Source organism: Cetorhinus maximus, unplaced genomic scaffold (genome assembly GCF_964194155.1).
Source record: "Cetorhinus maximus unplaced genomic scaffold, sCetMax3.hap1.1 HAP1_SCAFFOLD_320, whole genome shotgun sequence".
Taxonomy (NCBI): domain Eukaryota; kingdom Metazoa; phylum Chordata; class Chondrichthyes; order Lamniformes; family Cetorhinidae; genus Cetorhinus; species Cetorhinus maximus.
The window spans coordinates 201,231-222,760 of NW_027596270.1; the positions used below are offsets into that span (position 1 = coordinate 201,231).

The 21,530-nt window shown below is 45.3% G+C and overlaps 1 protein-coding gene across 1 annotated transcript in view; it reads right to left on the reverse strand.

Annotated features, from left to right (window-relative positions):
* Positions 1 to 7,283: 7,283 nt before the first annotated feature.
* Positions 7,284 to 21,530, reverse strand: part of LOC144673248 (uncharacterized) — a 68,969-nt gene continuing 54,722 nt past the window's right edge. Inside the window, 2 exon segments of the mRNA XM_078535173.1 lie at positions 7,284 to 8,255; positions 10,120 to 10,487. Coding sequence (XP_078391299.1) covers positions 7,364 to 8,255; positions 10,120 to 10,487 — 1,260 coding nt within the window. The 3' untranslated portion in view covers positions 7,284 to 7,363.

Sequence of the window (21,530 nt, forward strand, 5' to 3'; positions counted from 1 at the left end):
TAACAGTGTCTTTGGAAACAAATTGGAGACACAAGCACAAACTTAAGATGGGTACTGTTAATGCTCATGTGAGGAAATTCAGGATGTTTTATTAAATGTGTTATAGAAATGCACGTTGTTGTTGTTGACTGTGAAGAATGAGTTGGTTGGCTGTCTGAGCTGGAAACTCATGGGTGCCATCACACCAGCAGTAGGATATTCTCCAGCTGAGTGTGGAAATTGAGTCACTTGGTCATCCTATTTACTGACACAGCAGCACAGTCATTCTGGAGAGGGACCATTCAGATAATTCATGTTTGAAGAAGGATTTACTCAGCTTTCCCACCAATTTTGAAAGTTCAAATAGAATTTGAAGCATGATCAGCACATTCATGCCAGAGAGAGTTCTGTGTGTGAACAGTAATTCACTTCTTTATTCCAGCAGCTGGGATACCAGTGAGTTCACTTGTGACTGTTGGCGTTGGATTCTTCCGTTATTACTGTTGTTTTGGGGACTCTCAATTCTCCACCAAGTCCCATTCCCCTTGTTTCTAGCGGATAATGAAGGGTCCATGCAGATGGGTTTAAGTACAACTTGTTTCACAACTTTCATATTGAACCGTCCGGCCCCAGTTTCCACCCAATAACAGCAAAACAAATCAGGCTAGAATAAATTGAACTGTCAATGGCGGGGCCGTTACCCAGCATTCCATGCGGAGGAGATTGTCCTCTATTCACATCACAAGAGACCAATGCGCATGCGCAATACCCAGTGATTAGAGCATGCGCAGTGGGAGCGCTGGCGTTGGAGAGGAGCTTGTTTTTCGGATCCGCAGTTGGGAAAGGGGGGTAGGGAACGGCCGGGCGAAGGAAGCGGTGGATCAGGCGGGTGGTCGGGGAGGCTTTGTAACTCTGTTGTGTAAGTGGAAAACGCCGAAAACGAACCCGCAGTTCCCCCTTTTGCACAGAGTGACAAGAGCGTAGGTGCGATTTCTCCCAGTTACAGGCCCCAGATCACGGCCGTCATCTTCAGAGCGAGCAATGCGCAGCAGGGCGCATGCGTAGCTGCCATTTTTGTTTGGGGCAATATGGAGCATGGGCGGCCCCCATCTTTATTTGGGGCAATGTGCAGCAGGGAGCATGCGCGGCTGCAAATTTTATTGGGAAGATGTTTTTGAATGTTTTTAACGACAGAATTGAAACAACTTGTCCATCAAGCTCTGACCTTTACGCTTTGAGTCTTATTGACGAAGCAGAGCAGGAAAGAAAAGGATGCAAATCCTGCTCTCTGATTCCCACTTCCTCATGGACGTCCTGCCCCATGTGTCCAAAGATCTGTGGGTCTGTTCAGTCACATGAAGACTCACAGCAGAAACTCACAACCCTGAGTTGACGTCATCCTCGAATCGAGGGAGCGCTGATGACGACAAGCGGCAATGTGCAGCAGGGCGCATGTGTGGTAGGGGGAGAGAATGTTGTGAATTTCTATCCTGGCCTGACAGTGATGGCTTTTGGAAACCTCTTTAACAGGGGGTTAGAAGGGGAGGATTTACATGCAGCAAACTCAAATCAAGAGAAATGTTTGTCTCTTTTCAATTTCTATCCTTGACAGACACTGATGGCTTTTGTAAACATCTTTTACAGGGTACTAGAAGAGGATTTGCAGAAAGGAAATTCAAATCAAACATCACATCAAAATCTGACAGCATCACTTGATTCATCAAGACCTGGATGTTATCGGCCTTTGAGTGTAAGCATTAAATTTCAGATCATTACCACTCACTGTATAAACTTTCTTTGTCACATCTTCCTGTAGATCTTGCCCATGAATCTTAAATCTATTTCCTGTAATCCTTTTACCCCCATTCAAATAATGGGAACAGCTTTTCTTTATCTACCTTATCTAAATAATCATAAACTTGTACACCTCTGTCAAATCTCCTCTCAATCTCCTTTGCTCCAAGGAGAACAACCTCAGTTTCTCCAACCCAACATTGCAACTAAAATTCCTCATCCCTGGAATCATTCTGGTAAATCTCCTCTGCACCCTCTCAAGGACCCTCACCTCCTTCATAATGTGTGGTGACCACTGGTTTGCACAGACCCAGATGTTCTGTGTTCGTGTCTGTGATGTCATCACACACCGACAATTGCTCGGTGACATTACCCCGCTCCCCAGGTATTTCCTCAACTGGGAGATTTTTCTCTGACTCCAGTGCTTCTGATATCTTTCCAGCTGCAGGCTCCAGCAGAAGACATTAACATTAAAAGCTGAAATTGTTTCAGAGGTGAGTATTTTTGAGCATTTATCTACAACTTAGCGCTTTTAGTTCTGTGCTCTGTTATCTGTGAGAGGGTCCATGGCTCTGGGGCTGGTGTGGCTCCTTTGCTGTGGATCAGAACCCATGTCCATCCATTGCTCTGTTTCACCACTGTTCTCTCTGATAATCTCACTGCTATTGTCTAACTTCCTCTGCCTCTAATAATGGGTGTATTTTGACCTTGTTTAACATTTTACTGGCACTTCTGCAGACTTTACTTTCACAACCTACCTTTGTGTGTTTGTGGATTCTCTCTCGCTCTTTTTTTTCTGATTTAAATCAATTTCACAGGGTATTAGAAGGGGAGGATTTGCAGTCAGGAAACAAACCAAACATCACATCAGAATCTAATGGAGTCACCCAATTAATCGTAACTTGAATATCATCAGAATTTGGACATGAAAGGAAAAGGCACTGTTCACAGTGGAGAGAAACCGTACACATGTTCTGTTTGTGGACGAGGCTTCAATCGATCATCTGACCTGTCAAAACATAAATGCAGTTAGGGAGAAGCCGTGGAAATGTGGGGACTGTGGGAAGGGATTCAATTGCCCATCTGACCTGGAAACACATCGGCGTATTCATACTGGGGAGAGGCCGTTCACCTGCTCTGCATGTGGGAAGGGATTCACCACCTCATCCCACCTGCTGACTCACCAGCGAGTTCACACTGGGGAGAGGCCGTTCAGCTGCTCCGTGTGTGGGAAGGGATTCACTCAGTCAACCCATCTGCTGACACACAAGCGTACTCACAATGGGGAGAGGCCGTTCACCTGCTCTGTATGTGGGAAGGGATTCAGTGATTCATCCAACCTGTTGATACATCAGCAATTTCACACAGTGGAGAGACCTTTCACCTGCTCCAAGTGTGGGAAGGGATTTGCTCAGTCATCCCATGTGCTGAGACATGAGCGAGTTCACACTGAGGAGAGACCTTTTAAATGCCCAGACTGTGGGAAGTGCTATAAGGGTTCCGGGGAACTGATGTGCCATCAGCGTGTTCACACTGGGGAGAGACCATTCAGGTGTTCTCACTGCGGGTCTGGGTTCAGGGAATCATCTCATCTCATTGTACACTAGCGCACTCATACTGGAGAGAGGCGGTTCTCATGCTCCGAGTGTGGGAGGAGATTCAATCATGCATGCACCCTTCTGAGACACCAGCAAGTTCACACTGGGGAGAGGCCGTTCACGTGCTCCATGTGTGGGAAGAGATTTGGTCGGTCATCCGTTCTGCTGAGACACCAGCAAGTTCACAAGTAACCACAGTTATTGGATTTTGCTGTTAATCACATCCCAGACAGAGCCATGTTCATGGGGTCTGTTTTTGCTGATGTCAAACTCTCGCCCAGTTATGGTGGCGAATATTCAGGATAAAAGTCAAATAAATCAGCTTTGTGTTAAATATAGTGTTTCAGCTCTTTTTAATAACTAACATAAGTTGGTTCTTTTTGAAGTGCTCTCCCTCTCCCCTTCTCCTTCATCATCATCTCCAACAACAAGTGGGTGGAGCTCATGGAAGCTTCTTTGTCACTAAGATTGAGACAATCCGATCAGCTCCCACCGCCGCTTCCCTCCCTTCCACTCGTTCACCGGACCAAAATGCCTGTAAAGTTGCCCCTTGTCTGAGCCCTAAAATCACGTTTTTCTCTATTTTTCCCCTATGTCACCTCATGCTCTCAGAGCTCATCTTGCCCCTGAGACCTGCCTCCTCTCTCGATCCTATTCCCACTAAACTGCTGATCACCTAACTTGCCCATGTTCACTGATATTGTTCGTGGTTCTCTGTCCTTGGATACCGGGATTAAAAGAACATAGGAGTAGGCCATTTGGCCCCACAGAGCCTGCTCTGCCAGTCAATAAGATCAGGGCTGATCTGACTGTCGCCTCAACTCCACTTTCCTGCCTATCCCCCCATAACCCTGGACTCCTTGGTAGATCAAACATCTGTCTAACACAGCCTTGAATATATTCAATGACCCAGCCTCCACTGCTCTTTGGAGAAGAGAATTCCAATGATTCATTATCCTGTGAGGGAAGAAATTCCACCTCATCTCAGCCTTCACTGTGAGACCCCTTATTTTGAAACTGTGCCCCCTAGTTCTAGATTCCCCCAAGAGGGGAAACATCCTCTCAGCATCCACCCTATCAAGCCCTCATCAGTATCTTCTATGTTTCATTAAGATCATCTCTCATTCTTCTAAACTCCAATGGATTCAGATCCAACCTATTAATCCCTTCCTCAGAAGACAAACCCCTTCATCCCAGGATTCAGCCTTGTCAACATTCTCTGAACTGCTTCCAGTGCAAGTAAGTCCTTCCTTAAGTATTGAGACCAAAATTGTACTCAGTACGTCCGATCAAAATGTCCATCTGACTTTTACGCAGGGAACATGGGGAACCGAGTTTGGATTTCAGCCCAGGGAGGAGGGAGCGTTTGGGATGGGGATTTACAGCTTTGGGGAAACAAAAGAGGAAAAATTGTTCCATAGAAATTATAATTTCTATCCTATACAAACAGTGATTAAGTTTCTAAACTCCTTTTACAGGGTATGAGAAAGGCAGGATTTGCAGATTCACAATGAGAGAAACCGTACACGTTTCGTGCGTGAACGAGGCTTCAACTGACCATTGAACCTGGAGGGACAAAAGGATACCGAAACCATGGAAATATCTGGACTGTGGAAAGGATTCAATTACCCATCTGAGCCTTGCAAGTCATCAGTGCAGTCACAGCAGGGAGAGACTGTTTCCCCGCTCTATGTACTGGAAGGGATTCAGTCAGTCACCCTAATGCTGAGACACAGTGAGCTCACATGTGACTGCAGGAGTTGGATTCTGGTGTTATTACTGTTGTTAATCACGCCTAACAACTTGCCTTCATTTAACACATTTACCAGAGGAGAATTCTCCAAAGGAGAATTATCAAATGAAATTTGGCAGAGCCACATACAGGGAAATTAGGACAGGCGGCCAAAAGAATGATTAAAAAGTTCAATTTTAAGCAGTAGCTTAAGGAGGAAGGTGGGTGAGGGAGGTTACAAAGGGAGGGACCGACGAGGTGAAGCACTGATTGAAAACAAGGATGATCATTTTAAAATCAATGTGTTGCTACACCAGGAGCTAATGCATGCAGTGAGAATGGGGGTGATAGGTGAATGGGATTTGGTCTGTTAGGACATAGGTAACAAAGTTTTGGATGACCTTGAGTTTTCTGATCCATTACCATCCAGAAGGACAAGGGCAGCAGATAGATGGGAACACCACCACCTAGAAGTTCACCTCTAAGCCACTCGCCATCCTGACTTGGAAATATATTGCCGTTCCTTCACTGTTGCTGGGTCAAGATCCTGGAACTCCCAACCTAACAGCACTGTGGGTGTACCTACACCACATGGGCTGCAGCGGTTCAGGAACACAGCTCACCAATAAATGCTGGCCTAACCAGTGAGGTCACATCCTATTAAAGGATAAAAAAAAGTGTGGGGGGCCGGCCAGGAGTATGTTGGAATAGTTCAGTCTCGAGGTAACAAAAGGATGGGGTGAGGTTCTAAATGAGCTGTGGCGGGGGTGGAGCCGGGTGATGTTACAGAGGTGGAAGGAGGTAGTATTAGTGATGGAGCAAATCTGTGGTCAGTTGCTAATCTCAGGGTCAGATCTGAATCAAAGCTGTGAAAAGTCTGGTTTATTCTCAGACAGTTGCCAGGGAGAAGGTTGGGAATGGAGGTTGGTCAGTAGGTTGGGAATGGAATTTGGAGCAGGGGACCATAAACAATGTCATCGGCCTTTCCAACAATTGTATGAAATTTCTGAAGGTCCAGTACAGGATGATGGCTAAGCAGTCTGATCATTTAGTAACAGTGGAGGAGTCAAAAGAGATGGTGGAGTAATCTGCATAATGTGAAATCAAACACTTTTTTCAGATGACATCCTTCAGGGGCAGCATGTAGATTGAAATAGGACAGGCCAAGGATAGATCCCCAGAAATACCAGAGGTAACTGTGTGGGAGAGAGAAAAGAAACATTGTGGACAGTACTCTGGCTGCCAATAGATAAGCAACGAGCCAGGAGAGAGCAGTCCCACCAGCTGGACAACAGTGAAGAGATGCTGCTTGATCAGGAGCCAAAGTAGGTCAGTGAGACCAGAGGTGATAGGTGAATGGGATTTGGCAAAGGAGGATTGTGTGGTAAACCATGTCAAAGGCTGCAAACAGACCAAGAAGGACAAGGAGGAATAGCTCATCTCTGTCAGTTACATGGGATTTGTTTTGTGACTTTGATAAGAGCTGGTTGGTTACTGTGATCGAGGGGCAGGAATCTGCTGGGAGGGATTGAAACATGGAATTCCAGGAAAGATGGGAACGGATTTGGGAGGCGACAAAATGGTCTCAGACTTCGGGGAGGTGAGAGATGGGGCAGTAGTTTGCAAGGACAATGGAGTTGTGTTCTTTGAGGATGGGGGTGATGACAGCAGATTTGAAGGAAAGTAGGAAATCACCTGATGAGAGAGAACCAGCAACAATATCTGGTAAGGTGGGGTGTTTGGGCAGTCAGTAGTTCAGTGGGAATAAGGTTCGGGGAAGAGGAAATAGGTCTCATGGACAAGATTAGACCTGAGAGGGCATGAGAGGAGATTGGAGAGAAATTAAAAAAAGATGAGAGTTCAGGGCTCAGACAAGGGGGAACTTTAGAGACAGTTTTGTCCAGTGTGTTAGTGGAAGGCAGGGAAGTAGCAGAGGCAGCTGATCAGATTGTCTCAATCTTAGTGACAATGAAGCTCCATGAGCTCCTCACACTTGTTGGAGCTGAGGGTATTAGAGGTGGGGAGAGGGAGAGTAATTCAGAAGGAACTAACTTGTGTTGAAGATATTAAAAAGACTCAACACACTGTGTGTTTAACACAAAGCTGATTTATTTGACATTTATCCACAATGTTAATGCCCATTACTGGGCTGGAATTTATTAACATCCACAGAAACAGATTCACATTAACAGAGTTCAGTCCTGAATGTGATTAACAGAAAAATCCAATCATTGTAGTTACTCATGAACTCGCTAGCGTCTCAGCAGGGTGGATCACCAAGTGAATCCGTTCCCACACTCGGAGCAGGTGAACAGCCTCTCCCCATGTGAACTCGCTGGTGATTCAGCAGGTGGGATGACCGGGTGAATTTCTTCCCACACTCGGAACAGGTGAACGGCCTCTCCCCAGTATGAACTCGCTGGTGATTCAGCAGGGTGGTTGACTGAACAAATCCCTTCCCACACTCAGAGCAGGTGAACCGTCTCTGTCCAGTGTGAATCCGCCGGTGTACAGTGAGTTGAGATGAGTGCTTGAACCCAGTCCCACAGGAGGAGCACTTGAATGGTCTCTCACCAGTGTGAACACGTTGATGGGACATCAGTTCCCCAGAGCTTTTATAGCACTTCTCACAGTCTGGACATTTAAAAGGTCTCTCCCCGGTATGAACTCTCTCATGTCTCAGCACATGGGACAATTGAGTGAATCTCTTCCCACACACATAGCAGGTGAATGGCCTCTCACCAGTGTGAATTCGCTGGTATACAGTGAGTTGAAACGATCCCCTGAACCCAGTCCCACAGTGAGAGCACCTGAACGGTCTCTCATCAGTGTGAACACGTTGATGGTACATCAGGTCCCCAGAACTTCTATAGCATTTCCCACAGTCTGGACATTTGAAAGGTCTCTCCCCAGTGTGAACCCGCTGGTGTGTCAGCAGGTTGGATGACTGAATGAATCCCTTCCCACACTCAGAGCAGGTGAATGGCCTCTCCCCAGTGTGAATTCGCTGGTGTGTTAACAGGTCGGATAGCCGAGTGAATCCCTTTCCACATTCGAAGCAGGTGAACGGCCTCTCCCCAGTGTGAATGCGTCGATGAGCTTCCAGCTCAGACGGGTAACTGAACCTCTCCTCACATTCCCCACATTTCCACAGTTTCTCCCCACTGTAAACGGTGCTTTTTCCTTCCATGTTCAAAATCTGATGACATTCAGGTGACGATAAATTGAGCGACTCCATCAGATCCCGATGTGATATTTGCTTTGAGTTTCCCAAAGTGCAAATCCTCCCCCTCTAATACTCTGTGAAGTTGATTTAAAACAGAAAAAAATGGGAGTGAGAGAGAACCCACAAAAACACAAAGGCAAGCTGAGAAATTGAGATGAATGAATCTGGTCATTTGTGGAGCTAACACTAGCAAAAGTGACCATGAAATCTGCTGGATTGTCACAACAACCCAACTTTTTCACTGATGTCCTTCAGCGAAGGGAACCTGCCATCAACACTGGGCCTACACAAGTCTCTGGCCTCTATGGGGGGAATGAGGGAGAAAGTGAAAGGGTGAGAGGGATAGCAAGAAAAAGGGGAGGCAGAGAGTGAAAGAGAGGGATTTTAAATATCTACAGCTCAACTAGAACTTTGACAGAATCTCCCAAATCCTCAACCTCCACTAACAAAAAGTATGAGGGGAGCAGGTGTATGTGTACACCATCACCTCCAAGCTTCCCTCCATGGACTGCAGCGGTTCAAGAAGATGGCTCACTCCCACTTTCTCAAGGGCAATTAGGGATGGGCAATAAATGCTGGCCCAGCCTGCAACTTCCATAAATGAATTTTAAAAAATCCAAGTCACACAGTGCTGATTTGTCTGACATCCAGCACTGGATGAGCAGAAATCTCCTCCATTTAAATATTCCTTCCCTGCCACTGGGTCAAAATCCTGGAACTCCCTTCCTAACAGCACTGTGGGTGTACCTATACCACATGGACTGCAGTGGTTCAAGAAGGCAGCTCACCACCACCTTCTCAAGGGCAGTTAGGGATAGGCAATAAATGCTGGCTGAGCCACCAATGCTCACATTATTGCTTTCAGTGCCTACTACAAATTCCACTCCCTAACCACTGACTCTCTCCCTCTCCTTGGCAACTGCCTGAGGCTGAATCACACTGTTCACAATCGCGAGATGAGCTTACAGCCACATATCCGCATCAACACGAAAATCACCTATTTCTGCCTCAGTAACATCACCCGACTCCGCCCTAGTTTCAGTTTATCTGCTGTTGAAAGTGTCATCCATTCATTTGTTACCTATAGTCTAAATTATCCTAATGCATACCCAACCGGCCTCCGACATTCAACTCCATCCTCCTACCCCCAGAATCTTGAGGTCATCCAAAACTCTGCTATCCGTGTGCTTACTCACACTCAGTCTTGTTCACACATCACCCCTGTGCTCACCGACCGACAAAGGCTCTCATTTTAAAAGCACCAAAACTTTAAAATTCTCATGTTTTCCTCCATGGTTGTGATGATCCCGATCTCTGTATTCTCCTCCAGCCACAGCCCTCACCAGGATCTCTACACTGATCTAATTCCAGCCACTTGAGCATTCCCGATTTTAATCGCTCCACCATCAGTGACTGTTCTTTCAGTTGCCTAGGCCACAGCTCTACGCCTCACTCTTCTTCTTTAAAATACTCCTTAAAACCTACCTCTTTGACAAAGCTTTTGGTCACCTGCCCTAATATGGCTCATGTGGCTCAGTGTCAAACGTCACTTTGTAATATTTCTGTGAAATGCCTTGGAAAATTTTATTATGCTAAAGGCATAATTATTGTCACTGCCTTGGACATATATCGTTGATTTGCCTCATCAATTACACATTGTAACTCAAAGTGTGAAGCAGCTTGATGGACAATTGTCCTCAGTCTGTCATTGGGAACATTTCAAAAAATGCCCACAGTAAAGATGGCGGCTGCGCACGCGCCCCGCCCACAATAAAGATGGCGACCGTTACCTCGGGGCTGCAATCGGAACAAAACTGCCGTCCTGGCTCCGTACAAAAGTGGGAACGCTAAGGTCTTTTTCGGGGTTTTGCGGATTACGCAACATGTTTACAAAACCTTTCCGTCTACCCACCGGATCCATCGCTTCCTCCGTCCCCCGATTTTCGCCCTTACCGATACGGATCTGACAAAGCCTTCTCCCCATCGTCATTACTGGCTCTGCGCATGCTCCAATGTTTTTCTCCACTGCGCCTGCGTATTGCTCTCCTGTGATGTGGATAGGGGATATTCCCCACCGCGGGGGATGATGGGTGAAGGCCCCGCCATTGAAAATACAAATTATTGTATCGAGATTTGTTTTCCTGGTGTGGTACGGAGACTGGGGCCGGAGGATCAAACAATTAACTTAGGAAACAAATAATATCGTTATATTATATTGAAACTATTGGAGAAAATTCTGAAGGAGAGAATCTATCTCCACTTGGAGAGGCAAGGTTTGATCAGGGATAGTCAGCATGGCTTTGTCAGACGGAGGTCATGCCTAACAAATTTGACTGAATTTTTTGAGGGGGTGACCAGGTGTGTAGATGAGGGTAGTGCAGTTGAAGTAGTTTATATGGATTTCAGCAAAGCCTTTGACAAGGTTTTGGCTTGTAGGTGGCAGAGGTTGATGACAGAAGGATGCTTTAGTGACCTGAAGCCAGTGTCCAGTGGCGTACCACAGGGATCTGTGCTTGGTCCCCTATTATTCATCATTTATATAAATGACATAGATGACTATGTAGGGGGTAGGTTTAGTAAGTTTGCGGATGACACAAAGATTGGCCGGGCGGTTAACAGTGAGGTTGAGTGTCTTGGGCTACAGCAAGATATAGACGGGATGGTCAAATGGGCAGATAAGTGGCAGATGGAATTTAACCCTGAAAAGTGTGAGGTGATACACTTTGGAACGAGTAATTTGACAAGGAAGTATTCAATGAACGGCATGACATTGGAAGTTCTGAAGAACAAAGGGACCTTGGCGTGTGTGTCCATAGATCTCTGAAGTCGGAGGGGTATGTTAGTGGGGTGGTGAAAAAGGCATTTGGGACACTTGCCTTTATCAATCGAGGCATAGGTTACAAAAGTAGGGAGGTCATGTTGGAGTTGTATAGAACCTTGGTGAGGCCACAGCTGGAGTACTGAGTGCAGTTTTGGTCACCACATTATAGGAAGGATGTGATTGCACTGGAGATGGTGCAGAGGAGATTCACCAAAATGTTGCCCTGGGATGAAACATTTAAGTTATGAAGAGAGGTTGGATAGACTTGGGTTGTTTTTGTTGGAGCAGAGAAGACTGAGGGGTGACCTGATCAAGGTGTACAAGATTATGAGGGTCATGGACAGGGTGGATAGGGAGCAGCTGTTCCCCTTAGTTGAAGGGTCAGTCACAAGGGGGCATAACTTCAAGGTGAGGGGCAGGAGTTTTAGGGGGGATGTGAGGAAAAACTTTTTTAACCAGAGGGTGGTGACGTTCTGGAATGCGCTGCCTGGGAGGGTGGTGGGGGCAGGTTGCCTCACATCCTTTAAAAAGTGCCTGGATGAGCACTTGGCACGTCATAACATTCAAGGCTGTGGGCCAAGTGCTGGTAAATGGGATTAGGTAGGGAAGTCAGGTGTTTCTCATGTGTCGGTGAAGACTCGATGGGATAAAGGGCCTCTTCTGCACTGTGTGATTCTGTAATTCTGAAACCCAACTGTGCGGACCCTCCATTATCCAGCAGAAAGGAGAATGGGATTTGGTGGAAAATAGAGAGTCTCCAAAGAGCAGCAATAACAGCAGAATCCAACCCCTACAGTCACATATGAACTTACTGGTGCCCCAGCAGGCGGGAAAAACAACTGAATCGCTGCCCACAAACACAACGTTTAAAAAGCCTCTTTCTACCAGGTGGGAAAATTCAGTCAATGCTTTCACACGTGTAAATTATCTGAATGGTCTGTCACAATGTGGCTATGCTGCCGTGTCCTGTCAGCTCTGAAAATCCTCCCCCGGTGCAACTACACAAGAGTTTCCATCTTAAATGGCAACGGAATCACTCCTCACAGTCAACAACAACAAAAATCTGCATTTATTTTACACCTTTGCTTTAATAAAACATCCCAAGATGCTTAGCATGGGTGAAATTGTAGCAGTGTTTTTGCGACCAAATTAAAGACAAAAACACAATTTCCAAACAATAAAAATGGAAACGCACACATTTTAGCAACATAAATCCGTGGCTCTGTTAAATGGTTCATCACATTGTATAACATTCCTATGGTTGTAAAACAGCAGATAATCTGGCTCAGTATGATCTGTGCTTTGGTAGATCTGCTGTGAATATAACACATAGGGAATAGCTGCGCATTTCATATTTGTTCTATCACATACATTTACTTTAATCAAATGTCTTGAAGCTGATTGTCTCCCAGGCTAATTTATTCAAAAGCCTTAATAACCAGTGTTTCTTGTTTCCCATTTTTTTTTCTACAGCTCCAGCATTCATCTGATCCAATTGTTATTTCTCACCTCAGTTTTCAATCACTGTTGTCTTCAATATCCTTTCTCATAATCCACTTCCCATCTGTGTCCACCCAACTATTCAGATTTTGTTACAAAAGCTGGTAACGATGTGAAATATGTCATGCAGCCTGATATTTAACACTATTTTGGGTGGTGGGGATTGATTATTGAGTACAATTTATGCAAAATGTATTCCTTCTTAGGGAGTCCCATCTGAAACATTAACCATCACATGAGGTTTATATGGGAAAATGTTTTTTTTTCGAGACCAAGGAAGCGCAAAAATTGTCCCAAAGTTCATGGCCATGAGCGTGGGTGTCGAGTCCACATAGATGAAGCACAATTGCCAGTTGGTCCTCACCAGCAACAAGAACTCCCACTCCCCATCATCCCCCAGACCCCTCAGCACAGCTCCTGGCCTCTCCCTGCCATTTGATGCTCCTCACATCTGCATCCTGTTGTTGTTGTATCAAGTGATTAAACACAGCTCCGCACTGTGCCCAGGAATTCCTTCCCATAATGTGCAAAAGCACTCAGTCACTTCAAACACATCAACAAGACAATAAGTAATGGTGGAGGCACTGAAATGGCAGGAGCTGGAAACGTGGTGAGAGCAGGAAAGTGATAGCATGAAGTTAGAGGGAAGGAGGAGTAAGATGTGTCAGTGCGAAATTGGAGGGGGGGGAAAAGAGGAATGTCTGTGTGAATTCCTCTATCAAAGCCTTTCCTCATCCTCAGAATACAAATGTGATTTGAAGGTGTTTCGAAACAGCAACACGCCATGCAGTGGAAGAACACTAATTTATACCTGGGTCTGGCAGTTCCTCCAGGGTTTAATAGCCTGCTGCCTCCAGCTCTGTCAGACTGGAGCTGTGGCAACTGGTGAGGGAATCAAAAAGAGGGAAAATCCTTGAACTCATTCTCACCATTCTACCTGTCACAGATGCATCTGTCCATGATAGTATTGATAGGAGTGACCCCACAAGGCCCTTGTGGAGTCAGAGTCCCACCTTCACCCTGACAATTCCCTCCATCGTGTTGTGTGGCACTGCCACTGTGCTAAATAGGATAGATTCAGAAGAGATCTAGCAACTCAAGACTGGGAACCCATGAGGCAGTGCGAGCCATCAGCAGCAGCAGAATCGTATTCAACCACAGTCTGTAAACTCATGGCCCAGCATATCCCTCACTCCACAATTACATCAAACCAGGCGATCAAGCCTGGTTCAATGAAGAGTGCAGGAGAGCAGGTCAGCAGCAGCACAAGACATATTGGAATGTCAACCTGGTGAACTACAACACAGGACTGCTTGCCAAACAGTGGAAGCAGCCTATGATAGCCAGAGCTAAGCGATCTCACAACCAATGTATCAGATCAAAGCTCTGAAGACTTGTGTTCCAGAACTAGTGACACCTCCAGCCAAACCGTTCCAGCAGCTTTCCAAAGAAAATAAAACCCAGCCTATGAAATGCTTCCTCTTCCCAACTGTTTTTGATGTGAATAAGGTTGAGTGGGAGTTCGCTAATTTCTCTCCCTTAATCTTATGAATCAGATCATTCTTGACATGGGTCTGCTGCTATTGGGCACCCAGGGAGTGACCATTCTAATTCGGTGACTCTGAGCAGTTTTGTTGGTCCAGGGACTTGAGTGAAACTTGCCACTTTTAAAGCGTCATCATTCATTGTACATTAGGCCACACCTACAAACTGATTTCTCACATTTCCAGTGAAGTGGAGGAAGTTTGCTTTCATAAACCAGCAACTGTGATAAAGACAAAGCAGGATGGAGAAAGACTCATTTGGAACACAGTGACGCAGTGGATGAATGGAGAGCTGAGGTTCACCCATGAAAGCAGCAAAGTTTTTTAAAAAAGCAACAGCACCCAAAGTGGGGCTTGAACCCACAAACCTGAGGTTACAGGCCTCATGCACTACTGACTGTGCTAGCCAGAAGTTCAAGGGGCTGATGCTTTCCATTCAATCATTCACAGCTTCTCTTTCTTAGTTGCATCTCCTTCCAAACACTGATCCATTTTCTTCAGGATTTGTTCCTGGATTTAATATTTACCTGCTTTGTGACCTCATTTTGAGATCAGATTCTCTTCAATCTCCAACACAAATTGAGTTGCAAACCTGTCGGACAAACAATGGAAAACAAGTCAGTCAGTAACACAAATCCCATGGTGCTCATATTCAGATTCACAACAGTCAACTTTTAAAAAGGAAGGAGTTTTGCAGTGAAAATATTTAGAAAGTTGTTTTTATTTGTGACACACTCACTCGGGTATTCTGTAAATGCTGCTTGGAGGTTCAGTGACCGGGATATAATCTACCCGTATTTTCCTGAGCCGGTGCTCGGTGTATCGGGAGGTTTGACCTGGGTTGGAGTATCTTTCGTCCCAGGGATGGGCACTAACCCACTGATTGAAGCTGCAGCCGCCGCTTTCTGCCGGCAGCGGGTGATTGGAGAGTGTGGGGCGGAATATTGCTGCTTTTCTGCTTTTCCCTGTCTCACTCACTGTGGAGCTGAGGAGGAGCGAATGGGTTTGTTTGAATCCAATAACTTCACAGATTTCCAATGTGTTAGATATAGGTACAGGGTAGGTCTAATCATTTTCTCATTAAACTTGAAATAAATTAATCAATAATCCATTTGTGTGTGGCATGGGGCAGGGAGGGGGATATGGTGGCACAGTGGAAATATCACCAAACTAGTGATCCAGAATCCCAAGCTAATGATCTGGGGGACAAGGGTTCAAATCCCAGTGGAATTTGAATTCAAGTAATAATCTGGAATTGAAAAGCTAATCTCAATAATGATGACCATGAACCCATTGTTGTAAAAACCCATCTGGTTAACCACTGCCCTTCAGGGAAGGAAACCTGCTGTCCTTACCTGATCTGGCCTACATGTGATTCCAGACCCACAGCAATGTGGATGACTCTTAACTTCTTATGGTGTGATAAGCGACTCAGTTCAAGGGCAACAAAACCATAAAATGTTGGAAAAACTCAGCAGGTCTAACAGCATCTGTGGAGAGTTAAAAAAAACAGAGTTAACATTTCGAGTCCATATGATTCTTCTTCAGAGTCATCCCTTCAAGCCTTTCAGTGTCTTGTCTATTACCAAGTATTCTGATTGTCCCAAAGTCGAAATTAGGTTGAAATCCCTGATGTGCTGTAACGAGAATCCTTTCAATTTCTCAGATCAGTTAATTTCACTGATAACATCAGAATCAATGTTCCAGCGTCTTAAAGAAGGGAAAGGTGCCTTGACTGACACACACTAAGTCCAGATGTCAGTTTTTCTCCTCTTAACCCAGAGAAATTAAGACCACAGATGCTAAAACTGATTTCCTTGACATATTCTGATATATCCTGACCATTGACTAACTGTAAATTTCTCTTGAACCTTGGGGCTGTGACTGCTTCCTGAAAGAAAGTGTCCAGCTGACTCTCCCCCTCCGTGATGGCCCTGATGTCTGCAGCTCAGACTGCAGCTCAATAACCCTGAGCCCAGGTTTCCTGAGCTACAGACACTCACCACAGATATGATGGTTCAGGATCGCAATATTCTCCAGAAACTCCTACTTGCTGCAGTCCCGGCACAGCACTTGCCCTGCAAAGAACTTTAAACTCTGGCCCAGTGATGGGAGTTATTACCTTCAGCAGAAATAAACAAAACATGTGATTAGCAGCAGCATCCAACCCCTGCAGTCACACATGAACCTGCTGGTGTCTCAACAAGTTGGATGGTCGGTTGAATCCCTTCCCACATTCGGAGCAGGTGAATGGCCTCTCCCCACTGTGAGTGCGTTGGTGTGTCTGGAGATTGGATGACTGAGTGAATCGCTTCCCACACACGGAGCAGGTGAATATCCTTTCCCCAGTGTGAACTCGCTGATGTTGAATAAGGTGAGATGATTGTCTGAATCTCTTCTCACAGTGAGAGCAACTGAATGGTCTCTTGTCAGTGTGAACAAGCTGGTGTTTAATTAGATCAGGAGAGGTTTTAAAGCAATCTCCACAGTAAAAGCATTTAAAAGGCCTCTCATCACTATGAACTCTCTGGTGTGACCCCAGGCTGGATGACTTAGTGAATTCCTTTCCACACACAGAACAGGTGAACGGTCTCTCCCCAGTGTGACTGCGTCGGTGAGTTTCCAGCTGGGATGGAAAACTGAATCTCTTCCCACAATCCCCACATTTCCACGGTTTCTCAATGGTGTGGGTGTCCTTATGTCTCTCCAGGTTGGAAGATCTGTTGCAAACTTGTCCACACACAGAACACATGTACAGTTTCTCCCTGCTGTGAATGGTGTGATGTTTTTTCAGGCTGTGTAACTGGTTAAAGCTCTTTCCACAGTCAGTGCACTGGAACACTGTTACTCGGGTGTGTGTGTGTCTCGGTGCTTTTCTGGTCACACTGATGTTTGTAATCTTTTCCCACAGACAGATCAGAGAAACATTTCTCCTTCCACATTCAAAGGCTGATGATATTCAGGTCCTGATGAATCGACTGACTCTGAGAGGTGTTGATTTGATGTTTGGTTAGTTTCCTATGCAAATCATCTCCTTCTAATATCCTGCAGAAAGAGTTGACAGTGTCAGTATCGCTATAAGTTCATGTTAGAAATTCAAAACAGACAATTCTAGTTTCTAGTTTTCTCTCTCTGTTCTTCCAAACAAGTGATCTAAATCAAACTAAAAGGAGCCCCAAAAGGCAAAAAAGCAAATGGAATTTTCACAATTAAACCACAATGTTAATTGCAGTGACTATGAGACACTCTGCAAGCTGAGGGGCCCACTGTTTGTAGAAGGCATCAACCATATGGATGGACACTGCATCCTCGCTGGCCCTGGCCACCAGGGGACAGGCAAGACCATAGAAGACTGACGCGCTGCCCAGAACACGAAATCCCGGGCACTGGGACCCAGTTGGGAACAGATTCATCCCTGCAGCCCCGCCCACTCCCTGTTGTGTCACCATGACGTTTGTGCATGCGCTCAACCCCGTTCAACCAAAATGGCGGCCGTTAATTTGAGCTTGTTCGGAAAAAAGAACCGGGCTGCAAACGGGAGTATCTCAGGGTCTTATTCGAGGTTTGGAGCCTTTACAAGATGTTTAGAAATCCTCCCCGTCCTCCCGCCGCCTCCATCGATCTCTCCGTGTTTTCATTTCCTTACCAGCTTGAAGATAAGACAGACAAAAGACTCCGCATCGCCATTATGGTGCATGCTCCAAACACTGGGCGGTACTGCGCCTGCGCACTGCTCTCCTCTGGTGGGGAATAGGGGACAGTCACCACCGCAGGCGATGCTGGGTAAAGTCCTCGCCATCGAATGGCCTAATTGGTGAATCGTGAATCCTTTTTTTTGCAACGATGTGGGGATTGGGGCGAGTGTTGGGCAGTCAATAAAATTAGCAACCAAATTATACAGAAGCCCAAGTGCACAGAATCTCCATTATCCACCAAAAAGAAGGGAATTGATGGTGAATTGCAAATCCCCCAAAGTTTTACCAAAACAGCAGCAATGACGCGGAATCCAATACCTCCAGTCAAATGTGAACTCAGCAGATGGGGTGACTGAGTGAATCCTTTCAGTGAGTAACTGTCAGGATTGTCGTCTTGTGGATATTCCTGGTAGTGTATTTTTAGTTATACTGTCACACACCAATAACACAGAGAAACCTGGAAACAGGCTGCAGCTCCTTTTTTTTCATTCATCACAGGATGTGGGTGTCACTGGCAATGCAGGCATTTATTACCATCCCTAATTGCCCTTGAGAACGTGATGGTGACCTGCCTTCCCAAACCGCTGCAATCCAATTGAATTTTACTTTCTCTGAGCGGTTTTCACATGACCAAGTGGCTTATGCACCATTAAGCACATTGCTGTTGGTCTGGAGTCACCTGAAGACCAGATGAGGCTGGGATGGCAGATTTCCGCTCCTCGAGGATGTCAGGGGACCAGTTGGACTTTTGTAACAATGCATTCGTTTCATAATCACTGATAACAGCTTTTATAGTAGGTTTTTATTCCAGATTTATCGAATTAATTGAATTTAAAATCTCTAATTGTTGTGATGGGATTTGAACTCACATCTCCAGATCATTATTCCCTCTCGATTAGTAATCCAGTAATGTAACCACTAAGTCTGGGCATGTCATCAGAATGCTTGAATTCAGATTGACAAACAGGTGCTGTACTCAGAGCTACACCAGGGAGGCCCTTCACATGGGACCAAAGGAAACTTTTCAAAGACAATCTCAAGGCCTCCATGACATTCTGTTCTATCAACATAAACACTTGGGAAGCAGATTCCCAATCACCTCCAAAATGGTGATTCATCATCCAAAAACGTTTCAATCAACAAGAGCAGCCACTGAGAGAGACAAACAGCGAGGGCAGCTGCTCGTGTCAACAATCCACCACCAACTCCACAGGCTGACAACCCCCATGTCCTCACTGATAAAAAACAAAAAACTGCGGATGCTGGAAATCCAAAACAAATACAGAATTACCTGGAAAAACTCAGCAGGTCTGGCAGCATCGGTGGAGAAGAATAAAGTTGACGTTTCGAGTCCCCATGACCCTTCAACAGTTCTGCTGAAGGGTCATGAAGGACTCGAAACGTCAACTTTATTCTTCTCCGCCGATGCTGCCAGACCTGCTGAGATTTTCCAGGTAATTCTGTTTTTGTTTCCCATGTCCTCACTGTTGGGAGAGCCTGCAAGGCTAAAATAGGGCTCATTAGTCGTTTGTGAACCCACAGCTAACACTGACATCTCACTTCCGCCCAGTCATCGACAAGAAAGAATCATCCCTGACATGAGGGATTGTCAATGGATAACCACAATGTTATCTTCTTTATCTGCGGATCGGATGTCGGTTACGCAATTGCAGCAGCAGTTAACAGCCTCCTGTGAACTCCTCCATGTGATATCTTAGTGCAGATTTTCAACAATTTATTTTGAGTGTGTTTATGTTAAATGAGTAAATACTGATTTTATAAACCAATTGTTAGGCCTCAGTTGGAGTGCCATATTCATTTCTGGGCATCACACTTTAAACAGGATTTCAAAGCCTTAGAGGTGATTTACTAGAATGGTACCAAGGATAAGAGGCTTCAGTTATATGGAGAGACTGGAGAAACGGGGATTGTTTTCCTTGGAGCAAAGGGTCAAAAATGGAGGTGGTGGCATTGTGGTATTGTCACTGGACTAGTAATCCAAAGACCCAGGAAAATGCTCTGGAGACTGGGTTCGAATCCCACCAAATCTCATGATGACCATGAAGTCCTTATCAAATGTCATAGAAACCCATCTGGTTCACTAATGTCCTTTAGAGAAGGAAATCTGCCATCCTCACCTGGTCTAGCCTGCATATGACTCCAGACCCACAGCAATATGGTTGACTCTTAAAATGCCCAGAACTGACACCACATGGACTGCAGCAGTCTGAAAGAAAAAAGATGCAATAGCAGTTTTCAAAATCATGAACGGCTTTGACAAACTAAAGAAAGAGGAAGGGTCTCCAGTGGCAGAAAAATAGCTAATCAGAGGACACAGATTTCAGAACATCTTTTTTAAGCAGTGTGTTTTTGTGATCTGGAATGCACTGCCTGAAAGGGTGCTGCAAGCAGATTCAATAGCAACATTCTTGGGAGAATTGAATAAATAGTTGAAGAGAAGAAATATCCAAGTCTAGGAGTAAAGAGCAGAGGAGTGGGACTAATTCGATGGCTCCACTAATGAGCTGGTACAAACATGATGAGCTGAACACCTTCCTTTAGCCCCTGTACCATCTGAAGACAGTGGCAGATGATGCTACCCAGAATGCTTCAGGTGGTAGAATATGGCCCAACAACATCAACAGGGATGCAACACTCAGATTTTTCTCCGTTTCTTTCGTGAAGGTGCTGTGTGATGGTGAGGTTCAATCCCAGTCTGTTTACCCTCCTGTACCCTGCCAAGTGGTAATTCTGAGCTTATGATCCTATACTGTGAGCTATAATAACGGTATTTTATTCAAGAAACAAGTTTTCAGACCAAAGGCTGAATTGCAGTGTGACTTATATGAGGAAATTCACATAGAGACTAAATAATCAAGTTAAAAACATGGGAATGTGACAATCAAATACCGGAAACAGGTTCCAATTTAAAACTGGCAGGAAAAATATTTCCAATGATAATAATAAAATTGGACACCAGAAATGAAATAAAAGGCAGGTTATTTTCTGATAATAACAGTGGCAGAGTATAAGTGTAACAATGACACACACGGTCTGATACAGTAAGAGTGCACATGGGGCCCGAAGGAAGAACAGCAAAGGTTTGGCTCTCTTTGAGTGTAACAAATACAGTGTTTGTTCCAATAATAAGAGTCAGGCTGCAGTGTGTTAGTGAATTCATCATTGGATCCAATGTGATGATAATACAGTCAGTACCTAGTGCACCAAAACCAAAGATTGGGTCTCATATAGCAGTGCGAGCGAGTCATGGTCTATTGATATAATATGATATCAATGTGTTGCCTAATCCCTAATAACAGAGCCAAGGATCAATGCAATGTGAATGGGATGGGTTGAGTGTAATAACACAGACACGGTCTATTGGAATATGAACTGACGCCAACATTGACTAATTGGTGGCACTCTCACCCAAAGTCAGAAGGATGTGGGTTCAAGCCCTCTCCAGAGACCCAACCACATCATCTAAACTGATGCGCCTGGTGTCATTATAAATGGGAGTCTCTGTTCTTTTGCTGGCTATTTTCTTAGACTCAGAAGGAGTGAAGGGAATGACAGACGGGACAATTCTGGGCAGTTGCTCCATCCAGCAAGGCAGGGATTTCTGGGACATGATTGCAGGT